Genomic DNA, 27,157 nt, shown 5'->3' with positions numbered 1-27,157 from the left:
AGCACCTGTCGGGGAGAAGTCTCAGGAATAGCAACAACTGCAGTGTTTCTAACATACACACACATTTTTATTGGTTCACTGAGGAGATACCAAAATGTAAAACAATATCCTTGCATTAGCAATTCTACTGAAACAGTCTACTGTTAGACACAATGGCACACCAGTTCGTTAATAAGCCATGGGCTTCAAGAAGCAACCATCAGTCACAATCTGTCTGGGGGAGTTTGATAAACTAGTCGATCTACAACCAATCTGAGACCAGGAAACCAGGGCTACCATTATGTGCAAATGCTTTACATGCGCTGCACACACATTCTAAAATAGCATTCATCTTCTAAATACCTTATATTCAATATGCTTTCGAAGTCTCATTTAGAGGATCACCCTCCTTAAAACATTCTGAGGAACACAAGACAGAGGAGGAATAAGGGATACTTTCTATAAAGACAGAGTACCATACGAAGGAAAATTCACTTTCCATTGTATCGTATAAGTTTCTTATCTGTTCTTCGAATCAAAGCCACTGAAGTTGATTTAAAGGATCCAAATGTGTGATAAGTTACACAACCACAAAATGCCACCTCATTCATTAAAGCTTTTTGTGGATGAAATTAGAAACTAAACTTCCACCATCTGAAAGGGGTGTATTCAAGTTTACCTGAAAGTGTAAATTTCATCCAGGCCTCCTTCTTCCTCTAAAGCAAACATCAATTTTCTCACCATACAGATGCCTTCTTTCTGCTGTTCGGTTAAGCCTTTCCTTGGAAAAGAGTTTCTGTACATATCACAATGTCGACCATCACCTGTATCCCCACTTCCCTCTTCATCATCCACTGGAAACGGCAAGCTAAGAATACAATTCGAAACAGTTAATTTATTTTGCTACTTAACTAAAACAACTAAATCATTTTGGATAATTAAAAAAAAAAGAGAGACAAAAATTGCATCTGGATTGATTTTCTTCAGCCTGATGCCCTTTAAATGTCAGTTCTAAACCCCAGCAAAGAATATCCTTCCAATCCCTTAATTATAGCTGTGCTATTAGTCATTCCTGTAATAACTGTTATTCTGTATGAGATTTTAATAGCCTGTAATAGCTGGTGAATTCATGAATAAAACTGACATTTTCCCATGTGTTACAAGTCTGGGTTAGAGTTTAACTGGCATCTCTAGATGAAATGATATTTTGCTGTACCCCAAATAATGTCATTAAATTATCTAAGAATAACAGAAGCCCAACTAGAAAAAGACCTGTGAGGTAATCTATTCCATCTCCCTGACAATACCTGTATATTTTCTACTGTTACATTTCCTACTTGTTTAATTTTCAAACAGGCACCTTTGTGCTTTCTTCCATGCTGCCCCTCGTGCTTAGGAGAAGCTCCCCATAAAAATCCACAAAGTTACCTCATTATCCTCCTTTTCTGTGATGTCTACAAAAAAAACTGAGAATAGTTAGGCTGCCGGCGTGCTGAGACCACTGCCTATCATACTGACCAATACTGTCTTATTGTTTCCTTGTATTCCCTCCCGTTTGTCTGTCTGTCTCTACTGTCTCTTGTTTTATACTGAGATTGACAGCTCTTTGGGGAAGGGACCATCTTTTTATTCCTGAATTTCTACAGCGCCTAGCACAATGAGGTCCTGCTCTGTGATTCCTTGGCACTACAGTAATTCAAATAATAATAATATTACAGGGAGCGGCCCCTTTACACCACACCACAGCACTTACCACAACAGCAGACAATTTTGGACGGCTGTAATTATGTAAGGAAAATGGCACAGAGCTGTGAAGATGCTTTAGCACTATTTCCACACTTACAAAAATTGCAGAGAGATTCCTGTTTTCTTCAAGTTAGCGATGATGATTTCTAGCTGATCCTCACTGAAGGGACTGCTAAGGTCTGTAAACACCTCAATGTGTCGTTTCTCATATTTCTTTCCTCTTAAACAACAAAAACAGAAGATTTGTTGAAATAAAAAAATCCTGTTGCATCATTTGCTGAACACTTATTTTAAAAAATGTAAAACTGTATCTCTAATAAAGTTTAGAACTTCTTGTAACAGAAGTCTGTAAACATCAAGATATGCTGCCCTTAAGTACAACAAGAATAAATCCAATCAGCATGGTTTGTTTTTTCTTATTATTATTCAGGGGAAGTCTGTGTCCTTTTTCTGATTTTTTTTCCCCATCAAGTGAATGGAAAGCCTGCTCCTCAGCTGACATAAATTAGTTTAACTACGCTGAGGTCAACGGAGCTATGCCAGTCTATACCACTGAAGATCTGGTCCTTGGTGTTTACTAAAGGTGCTGGCTACTTCCTCCCAGGCTGCAAGACCATCATTATAAAGGTGTTAAACTGTGTTTACCTGGATGTTAAGGGTTTTTTCCAGTCCTGTTAAGCTCATGCAATTGAAAGCTTTTCTCTTTATATAAGCAGGTCTCTAGGGTTTGACTACACTGCAGCTGGGAGGTGTAATTCCCAGCACACGCAGACATACTCCTCCAGCTAGTGCACTAAAAATAGTACTGGGGCCCAGGCAGCACGGGAGGTGGCTCAGGCTAGCCACTAGAATGTATTTTACCCAACCTCCTGGGTCCAAGCTGCTGTCACAGCCACATTTCTGTTTTTAGCACACCAGCTCGATCAGAGCTAGCGCATGTCTGTCCACCTGTGCTGGGAGGCATGCTCCCAGCAGTTTAGAGATACACTTAGAGGCTACTTCTGTATATTTAAGCTCCTTCCTGACAGTGAAGATTAGCTCGGATGCTCCAATTAAGTATATGGATTTCATCCCAAGGCAGATGGATACAAGGTATTCTCAAGGGTTGACTTCCCTCATTAGTCCACACAAGTCCAAATTTATTGACCGGAAGAGCACATTGTAAAACCTGTTTAAGGTTTGCCTACACAAGAAAGTTTTACTAGTTATACTGGAATAGTTAACCAGTATAGTAATTCTGGTATAAACACCCACGTAGACACTCTTATGCGAGAATAAGAGTGGCTTTATTCAGTTATCTTAAACGTCACCCAAGCAACAAAAGGCTCTCTCATAACCAGAATGAGTGTTGATCCAAAGAGTTAGATTGGTATAATTATATTAGTTTAGATTTACACCTTAGTTTATACCAGTATAACTTCCCTAAGTGGGCAAGCTCTTATTCAAGTGACTTAAATTGCTTAGGGAGGTTGGGTCTCTCTAGTGGGTTTTTCAGGAATAGCTTTTCATTGTGGTGATTTTTTAAAAAGCAGCATCTTCCCTAGTCACACAACCTTGCAGCATTCAAGTGGAGTCAGCTCAGCTCTCAAAATTAAATTTCAGAATTCTTGTGCAAGTCCCCAGGTTGCAGTACTTACATTGTTTCCTTTTGAAGCAAGTCCATGCACACGACAAGTGCATCCAGGACTAAGTGAGTTAAAGACAAAAGACATTTAGAACAAGACTGTGTCAGAAAGATACATGTTCTTATCTTTATTTTAGCGGTTGCAGAGACAATTAAAGCATTTCAGTGTATGACAACCAAACTGGCACCTATTAAAACCACCTATTGCCTCTCCTACAACCCTGTCTTTTCCCTGCACTTTTAAAGGGAAGACTGTTACCTTGGACCAATTCTGCTATTGAAGTCAAGAGCAAAGGTATGATAGGAGCAGGATCGAGCCCAATGGAAATATTTATCACCTAGACTTTTTGTATTATCATCGTCTCTTTATCTGGTATCCATGAATGAAACTTACATGTAGTTTCAAAATATGACATTTTTCACTATAATTCCCCTTTTCTTAATAAACATCTATTTCTTACATCTCTTGATACATTTCTTTTCTCAAGTAATTTCATTGAGGATGTGCTCTTACCTCTGTGCTCAGGGATCCAAGGGACTGAGGCACTGCAATACTGAGCATCATGGCACTTTTTAAGCACCTAGAAAATCACAGGCACAACACTGCCATTCACAAAGCCTGAGTTAGGCATCTCGGCTACCCAGACAACAAATGGAGAGAGATAGGCACCTTAGGCTGTGAACAACAAAGCCAGCACACTAGGCAGGGAGCCGCCTGAGCTAGCCAGTGAGAGATGCGAACCAGAGGGGGGTATTAAGTCCCACCTCTCTCTCAGAGATAGGCTCCTACTCCAGGCTGCAAGAAGTCGTCTAGCACTGCTAGCAATCCATGACCCGAGGAAGGCAGGCATAGGCCACTTAGGTTTGTGTGGGGGCCTGAAACAATACAGCCCGTTGGGTTGGGGTGGCGGACCTCCCTTATAACTTTTAGCCTAAGAGATAGGAGACTTACTCAGGATGTGGGAGACCCCTGGTTCAAGTCCCACCTCCTCCTGAGGGATCAGCTACCTCTCAGGTGAGGGCCTTAACCACTAGGCTATAGAGTTACTCTAACTTTTTTGCTGGTTCAATTAATATTTAATTATTCAATTGTTTAATAAAAGTGGAACAACTTCAACTGGAGAGACTAATGGAGACCCATATCAGTATATTCCATAGCCTAGTGTAAGCCTGACAGGGGGCAGATCCTTGTTCAAATCCCCTTTCTCTCTCAGGAGGACAGGGGATTTAAATGGGAGTCTCTAACATCCTGGGTGAGTACTCTATCCACTGGGTTAAAGGTCACAAGAGAGCTCTCTCCTTCCATCCCCAGCTGTTGTGTGTTACCTAGCCTGAGGGACCTGGATCCAGCAGCCACACTTGGAGGCCACCTACTGGGTCATGCCCCCACATACAACTTAGGCAGCCAGACGCCTTTATTTCCCAGTCTGTGAATTGGTTTGGGGCTTATATGGGAGATAGGTGTCCAGACGACCAATTGAAAGGCAGCAGTGTGCATGCTCAGTGGGGAGATTGGTGACCAGGTGCCTAGAGTGAGGCTGCAGTCTACACACCCAGAGGAAAAGAATTAGGTGCCAAGTGAGTTAAGGCATCTTCAGGTTAAGTGGCAGCTGAACTGGAGTTTTGTGAATCGCAATGGTGCCTAAAAACAGGATTTAGGCACCTAAGTCCCTTGATAGATCGCATCCACGTACATACCTCCATACCCATCAAACCGAGAATAGACTCAGTTTGTGGCAACATACAGCTGACCGGCTGCAGGCTCCTTTGGCACTACTCTGCCAACCTGACTACAAATGAAAAATTATTTTTTGAGTGGAGAAGGAGAACAGAGAGAAATGGGAAAAATTTTCAAATGAAATGTTCAGAGGAACACTTTCAAAAACTCTCACCTATGTTACTAACAAAAGTGACTTTTCTTAATGTATGCATTTCACAGTAAAATGAGGACTGATCAATCTGAAATGCCTAAGCACATGCAGCTGTGTTGGGCTTCCCTTGGTGGGAGGGTTAATTTTTTTTTTTTTTTTAAGTTTTCATAGGTTTAATTTGATGAAAACCTATTTTGCATTAGGCTTTGTAAGTCCCTTTAAAAACAAACAAACATATTTTGAGCCTAATCTGACATTATCTCTTTGCTGTATTTTTTTCTCTCTCCGTCCCATGGAGAAGAAGATACCAGAAGTGCTCAATGCTTAATTAACTCAGTACTTTATATTAGAAACAATTCACTGGGGCCAAGACTCCACCTAACATCTTATAAAGAACTTTGAAAATTGGTTAATCTGGAAAACTGGCTCTTATGCAAACTGTCAACTCTTAAATTCAAAAGAACAATATATGTTTAAGAGTAGTTATGACATCAACAACACTTCTGGGACAATTTCACAACATAAGCTCCCAGTCCTCCATGCTACTTTATCTAGTTCAGAGATTTTGTACAGTCAGAGAGGATACAGTCTGCTTGTTCAGAGCCTGGTTGAATCGCGTTTTGTATGTCCTCCAGCAAATCAAAATCTGGTAGCATCAGGTGTCTTTGTACAGTAATGTTTTGATACTGATCACCACTGGCAAGGGTATTCTCCGTGCCATCTGTGCCAAACAAAACTACAGAGACTTCATCTTTGCTCTCAGCAAACACCTGGAGATGGAGAAGGTACAAAAAAATTTACAAAAATATACACTGTGTTGTACATACATATGTTAAATAGAAAGCATATTATACAAATTTTGCAACTAGGTATCAATTACAGCAGACTCCATGCTACCACATATACAGTCCTTCCAAAATGTATGCATACGTAGAACTCATTAACTTAGAATTAAATTCAACTAGCAGGCTGCTATGAGTATTACTGATCAACATATGGGGGAAATGAGTAAAATCAGATCACTCAGTTCCCAGAGTAATTCTGCATGATGCTAAATTTTAACAATTCTGAAACATTTTATAAGACAGCACTTTTCCCCATGAAAGCCTCTTCAAGCTTAAAAAGAGGGCGTGATCAAGCTAGGTGCACTTGTCGTCCACAAAAATCTGCTGGGAGAAAGGCCAGTTTTGTTCTCGTATATAACAGTAAAAACAGCTATTCTGTTATTTAATAGGGTTAGCATTTGGATCACCCAGAAGTCACCTACTACAGAACAGGCCCAACAAAGAAAGTAACAGAACGCCACTAGCCATCACGTACAGCCCCCAACTAAAACTTCTCACACACATCATCAAGGATCTAAAACCTATCCCCAAGGATTATCTCTCACTCTCACAGACTTTGAGAGACAGACCAGTCCTCACTTACAGACAGTCCCTGAACCTGAAGCAAATACTCACCAGCAACTACACACCACACAACAGAAACACTAACCCAGGAACCAATCCCTGCAATAAGCCCTGCTGCCAACTCAGTCCGTGTATCTGTTCAAGGGATACCATTATAGGACCCAACCACAACAGCCACACCATCAAGGGCTCATTCACCTGCACATCTATCAATCTGATATATGCCATCATGTGCCAGCAATGCCCCTCTGCCATGTACACTGGCCAAACAGGACAGTCTTTGTGCAAAAGAATAAATGGACACAGATCAGATAGCAAGAATTGTAACATTCAAAAGCCAGTAGGAGAGCACTTCGATTTCCCTGGACACTCAATAACAGACTTAAAAGTCACCATTCTTCAACAAAAAAAACTTCAAAAACAGACTTCAAGGAGAAACTGCAGAACTGGAATTAATCTGCAGATTTGACATCATCAAATCAGGCCTGAATAAAGACTGGGAGTGGTTGGGTCACTACAAAAAATATCAGAAGGGCAGCCGTGTTAGTCTGGATCTGTAAAAGCAGGAAAGAATCCTGTGGCACCTTACAGACTAACAGACGTTTTGGAGCATGAGCTTTCGTGGGTGAACCACGAACGCTCATGCTCCAAAAAGTCTGTTAGTCTATAAGATGCCACAGGATTCTTTGCTGCTTTTACAAAAAATAATTTTCCCTCCATTGATACTCACACTTGCTTGTCATCTGCTGAGAATGGGCCACATCCACTTTGATTGAATTTGCCTCATTAACATTACAAAAAGTAATTTTCCCTGGGTTGATATTTACCCCTTCTTCTCAACGGGCCACATCCACCCTAACTGAATTGGCCTCATTAGCACTGACCCCCTACTTAGTAAGGCAACTCCCATCTTTTCATGTGCTGTATATTTATTCCTGCTTACTGTATTTTCCACTCCATGCATCTGATGGAAGTGGGTTATGCCATGAAAGCTTATGCCCAAATAAATCTGTTAGTCTCTAAGATGCCACAAGGACTCCTCGTTGTTTTTAACGATACAGACTAATACAGCTACCCCCCTGAAACCTGTCACATACAACAGTCAATTAGAATAATTCTAACTACTTTCCCAGCTAAACACAATATAATCAAATAAAAAGGATGAAGAAAAGACTCTAGCAAGCCTCACTGTTTTCCTTCTTTCATTTCTAACCTTTTAAGTGTATCATACTCAAATGGAAATCACAAGTACCTGTCGCTGCACAAACATGGTCATCATCTTCTTGGCTTGTTCAAACGGAGACTCCTCTCCAGGAGCAGAATTGCTCATTGCAAAGCCTACATCCATACACAGCACTATGGCTGCCTGGAAGAAAGAACCAAACTGAATTAGAATGTGATGGGGCATGCTTAAGTGAAAACATTTAAAGGAGTTAATTCTCCCCTTGATCAACATAGAATTTACATTTCACTTTACTAATCCCTATTGTTGTTTTAACTCCTAATTTGACATTTATGTACAGAGGATAAGAATATAGGACTTCCCATACTGGATCAGACTAGTGGTCCATTTAGTCCAGTATTATGTCTCAGGGCTTATCTACATGAACCTTTAGTTTGGGACAAGCTGGTGTTTGAATCTAGCCTGCACCAACCAACTGTGTGTGGACCCTGTTGAAACGTATTAACACTTGGGTAACGTGCTTTGATCTATCCTCTTTCAAATGGGACTAGATCAAAGTACATTAACAAATTGTTAACACATGTCAGCAGGGTCCACAGACAGTTCATCCTCAGCAGGCTAGTGTAAATCATAGAACCAAAGGGTTAGAAGGGACCACAAGGGTCATTTAGTCTAACTCCCTGCCAAGATGCCATTGTTGGCATCACCGAAACTTGTTGGGATAATACACAATTGGAATGCTGGTGTGGATGGGTACAGCTTGCTCAGGAAGGACAGACGGGGAAAAAGGGAGGAGGTGTTGCCTTATGTATTAAAAATGTACACACTTGGACTGAGGTGGAGATGGACACAGGAGATGGAAATGTTAAGAGTCTCTGGGTTAGGCTAAAAGGGGTAAAAAACAAGGGTGATGTCGTGCTGGGAGTCTACTACAGACCACCTAACCAGGTGGAAGAGGTGGATGAGGTTTTTTTTAAACAACTAACAAAATCATCCAAAGCCAAAGATTTGGTGGTGATGGGGGACTTCAACTATCCAGATATATGTTGGGAAAATAACACAGCAGGGCACAGACCATCCAATAAGTTCTTGGACTGCATTGCAGACAACTTTTTATTTCAGAAGGTTGAAAAAGCTATTGGGGGAAGCTGTTCTAGACTTGATTTTAACAAATAGGGAGGAACTCGTTGAGAATTTGAAAGCAGAAGGCAGTTTGGGTGAAAGTGATCATGAAATCATAGAGTTCACAATTCTAAGGACGAGTAGAAGGGAAATAGAGCAAAACAGAGACAATGGATTTCAGGAAGGCGGATTTTGGTAAGCTCAGAGAGATGATAGGTAAGGTCCCATGGGAATCAAGACTGAGGGGAAAAACAACTGAGGAGAGTTGGCAGTTTTTCCAAGTGACACTACTAAGGGCCCAAAAGGAAGCTATTCCACTGGATAGGAAATATAGAAAATGTGGCAAAAGACCACCTTGGTTTAATCATGAGATCATGCATGATCTAAAAAATAAAAAGGAGTCATATAAAAAATGGAAACTAGGACAGATTACAAAGGATGACTATAGGCAAAAAACACAGGAATGCAGTGGCAAGATTTGAAAGACAATGGCACAAAATGAGCTCAAACTAGCTACAGGAATAAAGGGAAACAAGACGACTTTTTGTCAATACATTAGCAGCAAGAAGACGACCAAGGACAGGGCAAGCCCACTGCTCAGTGAGGAGGGAGAAACAGTAACAGGAAACTTTGAAATGGCAGAGATGCTTAATGACTTCTTTGTTTCAGTCTTCAGGGAGAAGTCTGAAGGAATGCCTAACACAGTGAATGCTAATGGGAAGGGGGTAGGTTTAGAAGATAAAAATGGAAAAAGAACAAGTTAAAAATCACTTAGAAAAGTTAGATGCCTGCAAGTCACCAGGGCCTGATGAAATGCATCCTAGAATACTCAAGGAGCTAATAGAGGAGGTATCTGAGCCTCTAGCTATTATCTTTGGGAAATCATGAGAGACAGGAGAAATTCCAGAAGACTAGAAAAGAGCAAATATAGTGCCCATCTATAAAAAGGGAAATAAAAACAACCCAGGAAACTACAGACCAATTAGTTTAACTTCTGTGCCAGGGAAGATAATGGAGTAAGTAATTTAAGGAAATCATCTGCAAACACTTGGAAGGTGGTAAGGTGATAGGGAATAGCTGGCATGGATTTGTAAAGAACAAATAATGTCAAACAAATCCGACAGCTTTCTTTGATGGGATAACGAGTCTTGTGGATAAGGGAGAAGCAGTGGATGTGGTATACCTAGACTTTAGTAAGGCATTTGATACGGTCTCGCATGATATTCTTATCAATAAACTAGGCAAACACAACCTAGATCGGGCCACTATAAGGTGGGTGCATAACTGGCTGGATAACCGTACTCAGAGAGTAGTTATTAATGGTTCCCAATCCTGCTGGAAAGGTATAACAAGAGGAGTTCCGCAGGGGTATGTTTTGGGACCAGCTCTGTTCAATATCTTCATCAACGACTTAGATATTGGCATAGAAAGTACACTTATTAAGTTTGCAGATGATACCAAACTGGGAGGGATTGCAACTGCTTTGGAGGATAGTGTCATAATTCAAAATGATCTGGACAAATTGGAGAAATGGTCTTAGGTAAACAGGATGAAGTTTAACAAAGACAAATGCAAAGTGCTCCACTTAGGAAGGAACAATCAGTGTCATACATACAGAATGGGAAGAGACTGTCTGGGAAGGAGTATGGCAGAAAAGGATTCAGCGGTTATAGGGGACCACAAGCTAAATATGAGTCAACAGTGTGACGCTGTTGCAAAAAAAGCAAACATGATTCTGGGATGCGTTAACAGGTGTGTTGTCAGCAAGAAACGAGAAGTCATTCTTCTGCTCTACTCTGTGCTGCTTAGGCCTCAACTGGAGTAGTGTGTCCAGTTCTGGGCACCACATTTCAAGAAAGATGTGGAAAAATTGGAGAGGGTCCAGAGAAGAGCAACAAGAATGATTAAATATCTTGAGAACATGACTTATGAAGGAGGGCTGAAAGAACTGGGTTTGTTTAGTTGGGAAAAGAGAAGACTGAGAGGGGACATGATAGCAGTTTTCAGGTATCTAAAAGGGTATCACAAGGCGGAGGGAGAAAATTTGTTCACCTTAGCCTCTAAGGACAGAACAAGAAGCAATGGGTTTAAACTGCAGCAAGGGAGGTTTAGGTTGGACATTAGGAAAAAGTTCCTAACTGTCAGGGTGGTTAAACACTGGAACAAATTGCCTAGGGAGGTTGTGGAATCTCCATCTCTGGAGATATTTAAGAGTAGGTTAGATAAATGTCTATCTGGGATGATCTAGATAGTATTTGGTCCTGCCATGAGGGCAGGGGACTGGACTTGATCACCTCTTGAGGTCCCTTCCAGTCCTAGAATCTATGAAGACCTAGGATTTGTTGCCTCTAAATCATCCAAGACAGGTGGCTATCCAGCCTCTTTTTGCAAACCTCCAGTGAAGATTTCATTACTTCCCTAGGCAGTTTGTTCTCTTGTCCTACTGTTCTTACAGTTAGGAAGTTTTTCCTGAGATTTAATCTAAATCTGCTATGCTGTAGTTTGATTCCATTACCTCTTGTCCTGCTCTCTGTGGCAAGAGAGAACAATTCTTTCCCATCTTTCTTATGGCAGCATTTCAAGTATTTGAAGACTACTATCATGTCCCCCCTTAATCTCCTTTCCCAAGCTAAACATACCCATTTCCTTCCACCGTTGCTCCTATGGTTTGCATTCCATCCCTGTGATTATCTTTGTCGCTTGCCTCTGGATCCTTTCCAGTTTCTCTATATCCTTTCCATACAGCAGTTACCAAAATCGGACACAGTACTCCAACTGAGGCCTAACTAGTGCTGTGTAGAGCGGTACTATCACCTTCCATGACTTGCATGCTATACCTCTGGTTAATGCAACCCAAAATTGAATTTACTTTTTTGCAACAGCATCGCATTGTTGACTCATGTTGAGGTGGGGTAGATTCATACCCAGGCTTGCCACAAACTAAATTTTCCTGTAGAAAAACCCTCAAGGAGTGGTCAGTACCAGATGCTTCAGCAGAAGGTATAAGGAATCCCGAAACAGACTATAATAAAATAATCTGACCATAGGAGAAGTTTCTTCCTAACCCTATCAATTATCAACTGGCTTACCATGAAGCATGAGTTTATTATCCCTTAAGAAAGCTGTTTTTAATAATATTGAGTAAATTTTTAAAAAATACTCAGTAAAATTTTCAAAAACACCTATGTGACTTGGGAGGCCTAGGTCCTATTTTCAAAAGCACAAGGTTTTTCTCATCTTGTTAGCGCTTCTGATTTATCTTTGCACAATGAACAAACATTTTAATTGAGCTATTCAGAATGATGCTAGGTCCGTTTCTTGAGTGCTAACACGGTTAATTTAGAATCCAACAATGTGTATGAACAAATCAAATTATTCTTCCCAGTTTTGGAAGAAATATTACTTTGGACCTATTAATATTTAATCTGTCAGTGTGCTGCCCATTCAACTAGCTTTGTTAGGTCCCTCTGAAGTTCCTCAGTCTCCACTTGTCTTGATTAACTTAAATAATTGTGTCATCTGGATGAACAAAGCCAGAAGATTAATTCAGTAAAGGAGCTAGACGGGCAAATCATCCATTTGTTATGCCCTTAAGTGGCATTTGCAAAGAAAGTGACAAAAGGCCAGTTTTCATTTTCAGCCACAGGCTGAACCAAGGATTTTTAAGTGCTCATCAATAGCTTGTCCGGTGGGCAGCATGTAATTAAAATTACACAGCCTAGAACAAAAATGTTTGGTTTTGCTGGGCTGCTGGTAAATAGCACTTCTTCTAGCTTGGCATCGGTCATCTTTTTTCTGAAAAGAATGTTCATCTGAATGTACACCTAACATGACATTTGCTGCCATCACACTGTTTATCCAGCTTTTCTATTATACCACTTCCCCCCACCCTGTGTCCACCTGCTCTATTTAGATAGTAATATTATTCCTTTTGACCCATGCAGCTAATCTAAGTTCTGGGCCCTTCATGCTGTTCTACTTGGGAGGAGAAATTGATGGACTCAGATACCTTTGATTCAATCTTGTTTATTAACAAATAATGTAAGTCCTGTTTCTCCAAACATAGAAGGAACCAAAAATCAGCAAACAGCTTCCTTGCTCATAGCATCAAACTCTTTCAGCCAGCACTCTGATGCAAAACTTTTCTCTAGACCTTATCCCGGAGCCATCCACCATGCTTCCAGGTTGTATCTGCTTGGCTTTCGTTCTGCTTCTCTCTGTATCTTTCCCTGTGCTGTCTCTCTCAAACAGATACTCATATGCTGACCAAAATAGTTCCACCAGTTAAAGCTCTAGTCCTGGCATTTAAACCCTTTTGGATTCAGCTTTTACTCAGCTTTTCTATGCGCCTCTGTTTTGGGGTGTTACTGCTATTGTTTCAGACATCTGATTACAAGGCTTCTTTACATTTATTCCAAATGTAAGGCAGCGGCATGCCTGGCCATAACAAACCTTAACCCAACCCATAAGAGCAAGCACTTCAGGCCACGGACTATGTGTTTTTACAATTCTTAGCAGAATGGGGCCCTATTCTTGGCTGACCCATAGGCACTACAGTAATAAACATGATTAATAATAATGAATGGCCAAGTAACGGAATTGGAAGGATGATCTGGGTATTAAAGCACAGGATGAGAGTCAACAGATATGGGTCGTAGTCCCTGACCTGCTGATGATTTGCTGCATTAACCTGGCTAAGTCAATTCTTTGGCATCCACTTTAACTCCTGATTCTCTTAGGGATACTGCAAAACTTCATTAACATTTTCAGAGCACTTTGAGATCCTTCACTGGAAGTGAAAAGTTTATTACTCACCTTCTGCTTCTATTTCCAGGTAATACTGCAAAACTATTTTAAGTAACACTGAAATATTATAGCCAATAAAAATAGAGAAAATAATCAAATGCTATACATTTAGAGAGATTTATTAAATTGATAGACAGCCTTGACTGTAGAACAACACAGGACTTCACTTTCTGGCGTTTGTAGCAGCAGTTGTTAAGCGGTGCGGTGAGAAAACATATGGATCGTGTTTGGTCATGTCTACTTAATATAAAACTATGTTACAACTTGAGTACAAAGATACCCAGGTACCACTATTTACCTGGGTTTATATACCAGTCTCTGGTAGCTGTCACTAGCTAGATCTACTTTATCCATGAGAGGAGACTGTAACAAATCTAACACTGCCAAAAATTGCTGGGAAATTATCTCACTTTAAGTTTGCCAAAAATAAGTTTTTATCCTCATCTTTTTGGGGCTTCTGAGACAGTGGAGCACAAACAAGCAGCAGAAATCTTTCAAAATATTCTTTTGCTGTTGCTCTCTTTTTTATGGAAAAGGTATAAATTGACACTTGAAAAACCACATTTCGTACCTACTATTGTAATAAGTTGTATGTAACTTCACTGAAAGTGAAAGATTAAGGAAAAACCCTTTTTGTTCAGTTTATTTGTGCACTTAACAGCACTTTGTGTGTAACCAAACTGCATTTCGTCCTTCATGCACCAGCACGAGATTATTCTTGTGCAGTGCTCTGCAGGGTAACCTCACTTGCATGAGGGTGTTTGCCAGTACAAGTAACCAGAAAGAAAACTGAAAAGGAGGCACATGCACAAAGAAAAAGCTGACGAAGGAGGGGGAGAGTTAAATACCTTTTGCATGGACCTGAGAGCAACACCAAATACCCCTCTAAGTATTAGCAAGAAACTTCCCCCTTTTCACTATTTGTCCAAAGACATTTTTTAAAAATTCAGGTCATTCTATTTAAAATGGGATGTCTGCGAAAACTCTGTTTTCAAACATTTTAAAAAAAGTCAAACTGATAGCATGTCTTTAAGGAATTTAATCTGCCAGAGATGCAGAAGGACAATTCTTTTAATGCTCTTTTTGTGTGTGTCATTTGCAGTGCTGTTCTAACCTTGTTGGTCCCAGGATATTAGAGAGACAAGGTGGGTGAAGTCATATCTTTTACTGAACCAACTTTGGTTGGTGAAAGAGACAAGTTTCTGAGCTTGCACAGAGCTCTCTTTCATCAACAAAAATTGGTCCAATAAAAGATATGACCTCACCCACCTTGTCTCTTTTTTACTGTCCGTTACTAAGCTTAGTGCAGAGGAAGAGTGCACAATCTAGTGTTGCCACTGTCAGAGACAGGCTATACTGGATGGCAGCACAGAGCCCTGTGGCACCTTATGGACTAACAGACGTTTTGGAGCATGAGCTTTCGTGGGTAAATACCCACTTTGTCAGATGCATGTAGGGGAAATTTCCACTACATGCATCCGATGAAGTGGACATTCACCCAGGAAAGCTCATGCTCCAAAAAGTTTGTTAGTCTACAAGGGGCCACGGCTACCGCTCTGATATACTGGATGGATCACTCACCCGGGGCCACATCTGAAAAGTGCTTACACTGGCAGAGACCGGCATCCCGGGAGGGGGTGGGGGGGCGAGGACAGGGGTCGCCGGCCGGGCAGAGGCGGGATCCCCGGGGGGGAAAGGGGGGGGTCGCCGGCCGGGCAGAGAAGGGCTCCCGGGGGGGAGGGTCGGCGGCCGGGCAGAGGAGGGATCCCAGGGGGGGGTCGCCGGCCGGGCAGCAGAGGGAGTCGGGCCCAGCTCACGGGAAGCGCAGCGGGACCACCCGGCCCCTCCGTCGGAGCGAGGAGGAAGCGCTGCGGGCGCCGCCGAGCCCCTGAGACACCTCAGCCGAGCGGAGCCCGACGCCTTGTGGGACCGAGGAGGACCCTGCCCCCCCCCCGCTGCCGCCCTTACCTTGCCGCCTCCCCGCGCCATCTCGCGCCACGAACCGGACCGGACCGGTGGGTCCCGCGCTCTCCGCGTCCGGCCGGCAACCGGCCCCGCCGCGCTCGCGTTCCGGCCCGAGCGTGAGGGGAAGCGACAGCGCCACCTGGCGAGCGCGCCGCGCACGGGCTGCAGCCGGGCTAGGCTGGGCGGCGGAGAGGGGGAGGGGAGGCGAGAAGGCGATGGATGGAGTGGGGGAAGGAAGGTGTAGATCGGGGTGGGCAAACTTTTTGGCCCAAGGAGGGACACATCGGGGTATGGAAATTGTAGGGTGGGCCCTGAATGCTCACGAAAGTGGGGGTTGGGGTGCAGGGGTGTGGGCTCTGGGATGCTGGAGGGTGGGACCAGTGGTTTGGGGGAAGGAGGGGGATCAGGGCTGGGGGCAGGGGGCTGGGGTGGGGATGAGGGCTCCGGCTGGGGGTACAGGCTCTGGGCTGGGGTGCAGGACAGTGCTCCAGGCTGGGATTGAAAGGGTGGGAGGGAGATCAGGGCTGGGGGCAGGGGGCTGGGGCATAGGAGGGGGTGAGGACTCCGGCTGGGGGTACAGGCTCTGGGCTGGGGTGCAGGACAGTGCTCCAGGCTGGGATCGAGGGGTTCAGAGGGTGGGAGGGCGATCAGGGCTGGGGCAGGCAGTTGGGGTGCAGGAGGGGGTGAGGGCGCTGTCTCAGTGTGTGGGCTCTGGGGTGGGGCTGGGGATGAGGGGGTTGAGGTGCAGGAGAGTGCTCCAGGCTGGGATCAAGAGGGTGGGAGTGAGATCATGGCTGGGGCAGAGGGCTGGGGCACAGGAGGGGGTGAGGACTCCGGCTGGGGGTACAGGGTCTGGGTTTGGGTGCAGGGGGGTGCTCCAGGCTGGGATCGAGGGGTTCAGAGGGTAGGAGGGGGATCAGGGCTGAGGCAGGGGGTTGGGGCATGGGAAGGTGTTAGGGGTGCAGGCTCCAGGCAGCACTTACCTCAAGCAGCTCCCAGAAGCAGCAGCATGTCCCCTCTCCAGCTCCTAAACGGAGGTGCAGCCAGGCGGTTCTGTGCTCTACCCTGTCCGCGGGCACTACACCTGCAGCTCCCTGGCCACAGTTGCTGGCCAATGAGAGCTATGGGGGCAGCACTTGGGATGGGGGCAGCGCTTGGGACGCTGGCAGCATCCACAGCCCCCTGGCTGCCTCTATGCCTAGGACCCAGAGGGGGGCATGCTGCTGCTTCTGGGAGCCGCGCGGAGCGGGGCAAGCCCCAGACCCCATTCCTCAGCAGGAGCTCAAGGGCTGCATTAAAATGTCTGACGGACCAGATAGTTTGCCCACCCTGGAGTAGAAGGAAAGAGAGAGAGAAGAAGGGGATGGATGGATGGGGGAAGGTGTAGAAGGAAAGGAGGAGAGGGGACAGGGAGGATGGACGGGGGATATGACGTTACAGCCTTGCTCCAAAATGTCTGTTAGTCTATAAGGTGCCACAGGATTCTTTGCTGCTTTTACAGCCTATATGATTTTATAAAAATATGCTAATAAGTGAATATAATGTAACTGGAATATGCTTCATGCAAAAAGTCTCTTGTAGGGTATCATTACAAAGCTTATAATCTACTGAGCGTGATCATACGATTTGTATAAATGTAACACTTGTATCTGAAACTATAAATATAACTCTGAGGGCCTATTGTAATTATGCATAGTGTGGGCCATTAATGGTGGTTTGCAATCTTGATGACTCACATTAACCAGGACAATTGACTGGATGGCTCATTTGCAGGCTGGCCTTCTTGTGACTCAGGCTGGGAGGAATGAAGGCTTGAAGTCTTGCAGAGACACTTGATCATGTCACCTGAACTGGAATCCATCTTTAACCTGGTGTCTTTCCATTGAGAAGGAGGGGATGGGAACCCAGAGGGGGACAAAAGGATTCCCACTTTATGCAAAAGATATATAAAGGGGTGTAAAACAGAACAAAGGAAGGAGAGGAGCCATCATGAAGAATCTCCTAGCTCTCACCTGAGCTGGAACAAGAGCTGTACCAGGGGAAAAAATTGTGCCCAGGCCTGGAAGGTGTCCAGTCTGGGGGCTTGTCTACATCAGAAAGTTGCAGCGCTGGTGAAGGAGTTACAGCGCTGCAACTTTGAAGGTGTACACATCTGCAGGGCATCACCAGCGCTGCAACTCCCTGTTTGCAGCGCTGGCCGTACTCCCGTTTTGTCTCGGGTGTAGAGGATCCAGCGCTGGTGATCCAGCGCTGGTAATGCAATGTAGACACTTACCAGCGCTTTTCTTGACCTCCGTGGAATAAGCAGGTATCCCAGCATACCTGAGGATACCTCTCTGGTAATCAAGAAAACTCCTCTGCCCTGTGCTCACCTGACCCCTCCTTTAAATCCCCCGGGAAATTTAAAAAATCACCTTCCTGTTTGCTCAGTCAGGCGTGGAGTGCAATTAATCAATCAATCATTCAGCGACCATGCCTCCACGCAACAAACGAGCCCCAGCATGGACCAATGCAGAGCTGCAGGATCTAATTAGTGTGTGGGGAGATGAGGCTGTTCAAACACAGCTGCGCTCCAGAAGGAGAAACTACGATACCTATGGTCAGATATCGCAGTCCGTGCTGAGAAGGGGCCACGAACGGGACGCCTTGCAATGCAGAGTAAAAATTAAGGAGATGAGGAGTGCATACTGCAAAGCCCGTGAGGGAAACCGACGCTCAGGAGCAGCCCCCACAACCTGCAGGTTTTACAAGGAGCTGGATGCCATACTTGGGTGTGACCCCACCCTGAATCCTAGGAGCACGATGGAGAGTTCAGAGCAGGGAGAAGTGGGGGATGGTGTAGAGGATGAATACAGTGATGCTACTGGCGTTGAGGGGGACACCCCAGAGTCTCAGGACACAGGCAGCCAGGAGCTCTTCTCCAGCCCTGAGGAGACTAGCCAGTCACAGCAGCTGGAAGCGGACGTTGATGAGGAAGCTGAGGATCGTGCTCGTGGTAAGTAGATTGCAATGCTCTGTCCGTCCCCCACCCCCCCTTCCAAGCGTGAAACCTGCCCTGCGGTGTGCTCTGTCCGTCCCCCACCCCCCCTTCCAAGCGGGAAACCTGCCCTGCGGTGTGCTTCTTCCTCACCGATCCCCCCTTCCAAGCGGGAAACCTGCCCTGCGGTGTGCTCTGTCCGTCCCCCACCCCCCCTTCCAAGCGGGAAACCTGCCCTGCGGTGTGCTCTGTCCGTCCCCCACCCCCCCTTCCAAGCGGGAACCGTGTCCTGCGGGGTGCTTCTTCCTCACCGATCCCCCCTTCCAAGCGTGAAACCTGCCCTGCGGTGTGCTCTGTCCGTCCCCCACCCCCCCTTCCAAGCGGGAACCGTGTCCTGCGGGGTGCTTCTTCCTCACCGATCCCCCCTTCCAAGCAGGAACCAAGGCATCCCACTAACATGGGAGAATTTTAAGCAAAAGTACTCACCCCATTGCTAGACATGTCTTAGCTTTCTTGAACTCTACAGTGTTATGTGAGGTATGTGAGAGGGATGCTACCTACAGTTTCCAATGTCCTTCAAAAGTTGATAATAAACAATGATGCCCCTGTGTATTACATGTCTCTATCTCTATTTTTTCTAGACAACTCGAGTAATGCGGCTGTGTCACCGGCCTCACGTAGATTGCAGAATTTGAGGCGCAATCCTAGGAAATCAAAAGAGGAGCTGATCAAGACCGTTCTGAACCACTACAACAGGGAAAGTAGGAAGACTGAGGAGTGGAGGAAAAGTGTACAGGAATGGAGGCTGACTGAAAGCAGGAGACAGGAATTGTCTGCCAAAAGAATAGCCAGGCAGATGATGAGACTCCTGTCTCGCCAAACCAAGTCTTTTGAGTCTCTTGTAGCCATGCAGGCAAATATATACCGTGATAACCCACAGGCTTCCAAAAGCAATGTTCCTTGTCCCCCTGTGTATCCTCAAAATAGCTTTATGCAGCACCCAGTTCCTTATTATCATCAGCTGCCCCCAACACCTATAACATCACCTAGTAACCAAGATATGTTTAATTCTTACCCAGTGCACTCCACCCCCATCATTCTGCAGCAAAGTAATGGTGAGTTGCATCAGACGGTTACAATTGAGTAAAATAGGAAATAGTAAAACCTCTGAATGTACTGTGAACCACCCATACCCCCTTACCTGTTTTTTACTGTATGACAAATAAAAGGTTTTGGTTTGTATTTCTTTCCATATGTTTTATTGGTGATAGAAATGGCTAATTATACACAGCAAGGTAAAGCAAAGCACAACACATGCACCAAACATTACTGCTGGCTCTCAGCATCAAATTGCTCCCTTATAGCATCCCTAATCCTTGAAGCCCTTTCCTGGGCCTCCCTATTAGCCCTGCTCTCTGGCTGAGCAAACTCATTCTCCAAACGTATAACCTCGGAGGTCCATTCCTCACTGAACCTTTCACCCTTCCCTTCACAAATATTATGGAGGGTGCAGCACGCGGATATAACTGCGGTAATGCTGCTTTCCATCAAATCTAGCTTCCCGAACAGACTGCGCCAGCGAGCTTTCAAACGGCCAAAAGCACGCTCCACAGTCATTCTACAGCGGCTCAACCTGTAGTTGAAACGTTCCTTGCTCCTGTCAAGCTTCCCAGTATATGGTTTCATGAGCCATGGCATTAATGGGTAAGCGGGGTCTCCCAGAATCACGATGGGCATTTCCACGTCCCCTACTGTTATATTGTGATCTGGGAAAAAGGTCCCGGCCCTAAGCCTCCTGAACAGGGCACTGTTCCTAAATATGCGTGCATCGTGCACCTTTCCAGGCCATCCAGAGTAAATGTCAGTGAAATGCCCACGGTGATCCACAAGCGCTTGCAGAACCACAGAGAAGTACCCCTTGCGATTAATATACTCCGATGCCAGGTGGGGTGGAGAGATAATAGGAATATGCGTCCCATCTACTGCCCCTCCACAGTTAGGGAAGCCCATTTCTGCAAAGCCATCTAAAATGTCCTGCACGTTACCAAGAGTCACGGTTCTTCTTGTCAGTGTTCGATTAATGGCCCTGCAAACTTGCATCAGCACCATTCCAACGGTGGACTTTCCCACTCCGAACTGGTTCGCCACAGATCGGAAACAGTCTGGAGTTGCCAGCTTCCAGATTGCAATAGCCACCCGCTTCTCCACAGAAAGGGCATCTCTAAATCTCGTGTTCATGCGCCGCAGGTTGGGGGCGAGATCATCACAAAGTCCCATGAAAGTGGCTTTCCTCATACAAAAGTTCTGCAGCCACTGCTCGTCATCCCATGATTGCAGGACGATGTGATCCCACCACTCAGTGCTGGTTTCCCGAGCCCAAACGCGCCGGTCCACGGAGCAGAGCACGTCTGTTATTGCCACTAGCATTGTACTGTCTGCATCTCTGAGGGTGAGATTATCTGCATTCAGTTTGATTAGACATAGATTTGCGCGTTTTATTTTATTTTGTTTGGTGACTTACTTTGTTCTGTTACTACTTGGAACCACTTAAATCCTACTTTCTATATTTAATAAAATGACTTTTTACTTATTAATTGACCCACAGTATGTATTAATACCTAAGGGAGCAAACAGCCATGCATCTCCCTCTATCAGTGTTATGGAGGGCAAACAATTTATGAGTTTACCCTGTATAAGCTTTATACAAGGTAAAATGGATTTATTTGGGGGTTGGGCATCTAAATGTTAAAGACAGGCACACTTCTGTGAGCTGCTTTCAGATAACCTGCAGTTTTGGGGTAAGTAATTCAGACCCTGGGTCTTTGCTGGAGCAGACGGGACTGTCTAGCTTAGCAAGATAGGGTGTTGGAGTCCTGAGCTGGCAGGGAGAACAGGAGCAGAGGTAATCTTGGCACATCAGGTGGCAGTTCCCAGGGGGTTTCTGTCATCTAACCTGTCACAGGGGGAAGGTGTAGAGCAGGGGTGGCCAACCTGTGGCTTGGGATCCATATGCGGCTCTTCAGAAGTTAATATGCAGCTCCTTGTATAGGAACCAACTCGGGAGCTACAGGTGCCAACCTTCCTGTGTGCTGAGGGGGGGGGGGTGCTCATTGCTCAACCCCTGGCTCTGCTCTCCCTCCACCGCTTTCTGTACCCTCCCCTGAGCCTGCTGTGCCCTCGCTCTCCCTCCCGCCCCCCCCCCCAGCCTCCGACACAAAACAGCTGATCGGGAGGTGTGGGAAGGGAGGGGAAGGCGCTGATTGGTGGGGCTGCTGGTTGGTGGGAGGGGCGGAGGGAGCTGATGGGGGGCTGCTGCCATTACTGTGGCTCTTTGGCAATGTACATTGGTAAATTCAGGCTCCTTCTCAGCCTCAGGTTGGTGTAGAGGAAAGGGGGAGAGGAGAAGGGGATAGATGAGGGGGGAAGGTGTAGAGGGAAAGGGAGAGAGGAGAAGGGGAAGTTGGAGGAGGGGAAGTGTAGAGGGAAAAGGGGAGAGGAGAAGGAGAGCACGAAGGGGGAAGGTGTAAAGGGAAAGGGAGAGAAGAAGGGGACAATGGAGGGGGGAAGGTGTAGAGGGAAAGAAGGAGAGGATAAGGAGCAAATGGAGGGGGGGAAGGTGTAGAGGGAAAGAAGGAGAGGATAAGGAGCAAATGGAGGGGGGAAGGTGTAGAGGGAAAGAGGGAGAGAAGAAGGGAAGAATGGAGGGGGGAAGATTTAGAGGGAAAGGCGGAGAGGATAAGGAGCAGACGAAGGGGGAACGGTGTAGAGGGAAGGAGAGAAGAGAAGGGGAGAAGGAATAGAGCAGGGGTAGGCAACCTGTAGCACATGTGCCAAAGGCAGCACGCAAGCTGATTTTCAGTGGCACTCACACTGCCCGGGTCCTGGCCACCAGTCCAGGGGGCTCTGCATTTTAATTTAATTTTAAATGAAGCTTCTTAAACATTTTAAAAACCTTATTTACTTTACATACTACAACAGTTTAGTTATATATTAAAGACTTATAAAAGAACTTCTAAAAACATTAAAATGTATTACTGGCACACAAAACCTTAAATTAGAGTGAATAAATGAAGACTTACACACCACTTCTGAAAGGTTGCCGATCCCTGCTGTAGAGGGAAAGGGGGAGAGAAGGAGAGAATGAAGGGGGAAGGTGTAGAGGGAAAGGGGGAGAAGGGAAATGGAGGAGGGCCAGGGCTGTAGCCAGCCCCTAAACTGAGCCCCCATGAGCTCAGTCCCCTCGCCCACTGTGGGGTCCTCCAGGGAGTCTGAGCGAAGTCTGGTGATTCTCCCACTCTCAGACCAGGGCCCAGGCTGCAGTTCTCTGTGTATGAGATCTGACTGACCTCACCAGATCTGACTTCAGTGCAGACCCTGCCATTCTGTCCCCTCTGCGGCAATGACAGAGGCAAGCGGTGACCACACAGCCTCCTTAAAGGAAAGTATCGCTGATTTAGAATGAAAGCATTTCAGAAAAAAAAAAACATATCTTAAAGGCGATAAAACATTCTGTCTGCATCTTCAGCCATTGATTCCCTGGCTCTGGGAAGGCCCCCTGCTTAGATGCCCTCCACAGAGTCTCTGTCACTGCCTGTCTCCTTGCTGACAAGTAACTCCCTTTTGTTCCATGAGAAAGACTTTTTAGCTCTTTTGTGTTCTTTTGATCTCTAGCTGCCTAACTTCAGCAAAACAAAATTTGCAGCTTACTGGGGACTGGAGACAAGATTCTTGAAGCTAACAGCTTGACCAGTGGTCTTTCAATTGTGTTCTGGTGTGTCCTTACCTAGATCTGCTGTATTGCTCCCTCCACAGACCCCTAATAAATTAAAGCAATACAGTCATAAAGGAAATTCTAATAACCCAGTATACAATCACTTCCCTCACTAGCCTGGTCATATACAGTCTTCATAGATGGTTACTAATTCATAGATTAATACCTAGCAATTCCATGTCCATCACATATGGCATCCTTGTCTTTCTGTCCAATGATCTCTGAACACAGTTCCCAACAAAACCCACCAATGCCCCAATCCTGTGTCAGCCTGCTCTGAGGATGCTGGTGCTTAAGGGATTCCCTCACCCAGCACACTCCCATTGTCCAAAGATACAGGGTAGCTAGGCAGTGTAGTAAAAATGTCACAGGTGCAGAGAAAACCCAGGGAACAACTGCATAGGGGGAAACAACACACTGCCTTCTTTATTCATTCACTGCTCAGGTTCATCGCCCTGAGAACATAAGAGAAGAGACAACGGATGGAGGCAGACAGACAGATGGGGAAATACAAGGAAACAATGGGACAATATTGGTCCATATGAGCCACAGGGGTCTGAGTGCACCAGCCTCTTAACCATTGTCAAGCTTTTTGTAGACTCACAGCAAAGGAGAGTTTGAAGGAGGGATCTGAAAGAGGATAATGAGGTCCTGATTTTCAGTTAGTCTGTTCCAGAGTAAAGGATGAAATTCCAGCATTTGCTCAATATCCCGGTGTTTTTTCTGAACCAGGGCCTAAGTGTTCCCCAGAACCCTAGAGTTGACCTAAGAATCTAGCTGCAGGCATTGGGCCAAAACCCTTCTTCCGGCTGTTGGCTCAGAACCCATCTCCTTCCATTCCCGACTGAACCCTGGTTCTAGGCATTGGCCCAGAGCTCTGGCTCAGATGTGCTGAAAGGCTGGTGAAATTGACTCAATTTAAAAAGTTGAAACCATGTCATCTTGCCCTCATTTGTAATCTTCTTTCTTCTGCAGTAGGCATTTGTTACTGTCTGTTCATCCTTGCATACATGTGATTTTATAAATATCTCAGTGAAATACACAGACAATTAACCCAAACCACTTTGCTGCATGCCTTCGGGGGTCTATTTACACCATCCAAAGAAACCCTCTCTAACCACTTCTGAATCAAGCTTCAATTCTCGATCTCATCTCCCCCAAGCCTACACAGAGCCTCATTGTAGGCAGTCATCAGGATTGATTAATAGGCTCCATCTGGGGATGCCAGAGCATTTTGGGCCTGGATTGAAACTGGAATGTTTTTGTTTATAATGCCTGCCAAAGAGACTTGATTAATTGGTTATTTTCATTTTACAGAATGCCAGGCTCTAGATATAAATAATAAACATGTGAAATCTACACAGAAGCAGCAGCCAGGGCAATCCAGATAATCCTGCCTACAACAAAGGGACTGGGAATCCTAATCTCTTGTCACCTTCAACAGAAGGTGCTCTCATTCATTTCTGTCTTTGGTCCTTTCTTGGTACCCCAAGAAAACAAAGCCTGGCTTGAATAAACACAGCTTAAGGCAGTAGTTATGAGGTGGCTGCCCAGTGCTTGACTTCATTCAGCCCCTTTCCAAGGGAGCAAGGAAAATAGCCTCTCTGTTTTGTTCTAAGAAGGAATGCATTCTCCAGTGAGCTGCAGCTGTGACCCAGCTGGGCCTGGCAGCCCTCATCAAGTGTGAATGAGTTCAGTGTGAGAAGAGCTAGAGCTCTTTTGCCTTTCTCCCTGCAGGAGCAACACAATATAATATAGATCCCGACTAAGGGTTCCTGCAGCCAGAACTCCACAGCGGAGGATGAGGTGGGGGGAAATGGGGTGGGGAGTGTTAAAGTCTGGGAGGACAGAGCCCAATAACTTTTTTGAAATAAATAACCTTCCACAGAAAGGTTACATCAGATCATATTAGGAGACCCGCATGGGTCCTCTTACAGGGCAGAGCTTTAACTACAAAGGCCTGCAGAAGACATGACCTGAGAGTCTGCCCCAGATTTCACATGGTGAAGCAAGCAGCTTACGGCAGGCCCAGGGCACTATGATGCATGGGGGAGAAAATCTTGACCACCCTCCAAGTTATGATGATGTAAGCCTGACCTTAAACCTGGCATCTCCTGACTTTTTTATTCTTGATTTGCAACCTTAAAGATCTTTTAACATACTTTTTTGGATGTCACTGTAGCTTACATTAGGTTGTTTTTCCTCTTTGTAGGCCAACCCGTGGAGGGCAACATGATCACATTTAAGCAGATCAAGCTTTTTCTCTTGTGCAGAGGATTAGTAACATACTCACCAGCCAGTACATTTTTTGTAGTAGGATCCCAAGTTTAGCAAAGGGATTTATAAAATCAACAACTGCAGAAAAGTACCCAAGACTTAAAACAAACCCAGCCCTTTCTTGATTTCCCATTTCTTAAAAATCTAGTTTTAAAAGATTCCCTGTGGCAGAGCCCAGATACACCGGGTTTCTGCTCAGAGTACTGTTATGACTAAATTCTAAATTCTTGGATTAACAAAAAGTTTCTAATGGAGATGATGAAAGACACTTTCACTCTAGTATTGCAAAAGACAAAATATTACTCATTGTAAAGCTAGTGGCAGCCTGACAGCTGTCCCTGGCATTAAAATCATCCTGAGGTAGATTTTGCTGGGTTAGATGTTTAAATCTGCTCCAACAGATTGCGCTATGATTTATATTGCTACCACCAATTTGGCACCTGATTTTTATTCATGAGTAGCCCCTGTGGCTTCAATAGGGTTGCAGGACTGGGAGTCAAGAGGGCTCGTTTATCAACTGTCATGGCTCCAGGTTGGTTGGAGGAATGAAACCTTCCAAAAGAATAGCAAATAGATTGGGTGAATCTGGAATAAAGGAGAACAGACAAGGTAAATAGGTGAGAAAGAGATACATATGGGGCCAAAGTACACTGCAATTTGCACAGCAGGGCTACATTCTGCCTAGAGGCAGGGAATTGGCCAGTATTGTGCTATATGTTACCCAGAACTAGATTATCGCTGAAGAAGCACCATCCTACACCTCTTATTCTCTATACGCTCTCAGTTTCACAATCAAATAATAATAAAAATTGGAGATGTACCAATCTCCTAGAACTGGAAGGGACCTTGAAAGGTCATTGAGTCCAGCCCCCTGCCTTCACTAGCAGGACCAAGTACTGATTTATGCCCCAGATCCCTAAGTGGCCTGCTCAAGGATTGAGCTCACAACCCTGGATTTAGCAGGCCAATGCTCAAACCACTGAGCTATCCCTCCCCCCTCAGGTAAGTTGTAGCTCTCTTGCATTCCTGTGTCTATGCAGTAGGTTATTGTTTGTTGCCTTTAGCAATCCAGGTGCAGTTACTGCTTTCCTAGGAAATGCTTTCGCATTGCGTGGTTTTCTGTGCAACCTGGCTAAAATCATTAATGCCATCAAGCTTCTCCATTTGGTTCAGCATAAATGAAATCCTCTGTGTCCCACCATCCTCATCCCCACCAACAGTACGCCTGCAGGCATACACACATTCACTAGGGCCACAAATTAACCCTCACAGAGGAGGAATTTGTCCCACATTCATCAAATCAGAGAGAGTGAGATAGCTGAGGGAAGGGGGAGAGAGATTCTTCATCTACCTCTGCATTTTCAAGGCCATGTATGAATCTCTTTCCTAGCTGAATGGATGAACCCACTCTGGAAGTCCCACTTCTC

At 45.0% G+C, this 27,157-nt stretch overlaps 2 protein-coding genes across 3 annotated transcripts in view; one reads left to right on the top strand and one right to left on the bottom strand.

Annotated features, from left to right (window-relative positions):
• XRCC5 (X-ray repair cross complementing 5) overlaps window positions 1-15,780 on the bottom strand; it is an 88,177-nt gene extending 72,397 nt beyond the window's left edge. For both annotated transcript variants that reach the window (XM_050917051.1, XM_050917052.1), the window contains exons 1-6: window positions 15,709-15,780; window positions 7,882-7,995; window positions 5,807-5,990; window positions 3,363-3,411; window positions 1,823-1,945; window positions 659-847 (exon numbers count right to left, since the gene is read on the bottom strand). In XM_050917051.1, the coding sequence (XP_050773008.1) occupies window positions 659-847; window positions 1,823-1,945; window positions 3,363-3,411; window positions 5,807-5,990; window positions 7,882-7,995; window positions 15,709-15,729 (680 nt within the window). In that variant the 5' untranslated portion in view covers window positions 15,730-15,780. The remainder of the gene's footprint in view (window positions 1-658; window positions 848-1,822; window positions 1,946-3,362; window positions 3,412-5,806; window positions 5,991-7,881; window positions 7,996-15,708) is intronic.
• A 2,551-nt stretch (window positions 15,781-18,331) lies between these two features.
• Window positions 18,332-19,924, top strand: LOC127030509 (uncharacterized). The gene is made up of 2 exons (XM_050917165.1): window positions 18,332-18,700; window positions 19,324-19,924. Exons 1-2 carry the CDS (start codon window positions 18,379-18,381, stop codon window positions 19,827-19,829), a joined length of 828 nt encoding a protein of 275 aa, XP_050773122.1. The 5' UTR covers window positions 18,332-18,378; the 3' UTR covers window positions 19,830-19,924.
• Window positions 19,925-27,157: the final 7,233 nt, after the last annotated feature.

The sequence above is a fragment of the Gopherus flavomarginatus genome, chromosome 10, assembly GCF_025201925.1.
Source record: "Gopherus flavomarginatus isolate rGopFla2 chromosome 10, rGopFla2.mat.asm, whole genome shotgun sequence".
In the NCBI taxonomy this organism is placed as follows: domain Eukaryota; kingdom Metazoa; phylum Chordata; order Testudines; family Testudinidae; genus Gopherus; species Gopherus flavomarginatus.
The sequence above is the reverse complement of the archived record's forward strand: the minus strand, read 5'-3'. Positions and strand labels throughout refer to the sequence as shown.

What these genes read in the sequence shown, in the direction of transcription:
- LOC127030509 (XM_050917165.1), top strand. Translation starts at nt 18,379, where the DNA reads ATGAGGAGTGCATACTGCAAAGCCCGTGAGGGAAACCGACGCTCAGGA. An exon ending in AGCTGAGGATCGTGCTCGTG is followed by an intron (nt 18,701 to 19,323) that starts GTAAGTAGATTG and finishes TATTTTTTCTAG; the next exon opens with ACAACTCGAGTAATGCGGCT.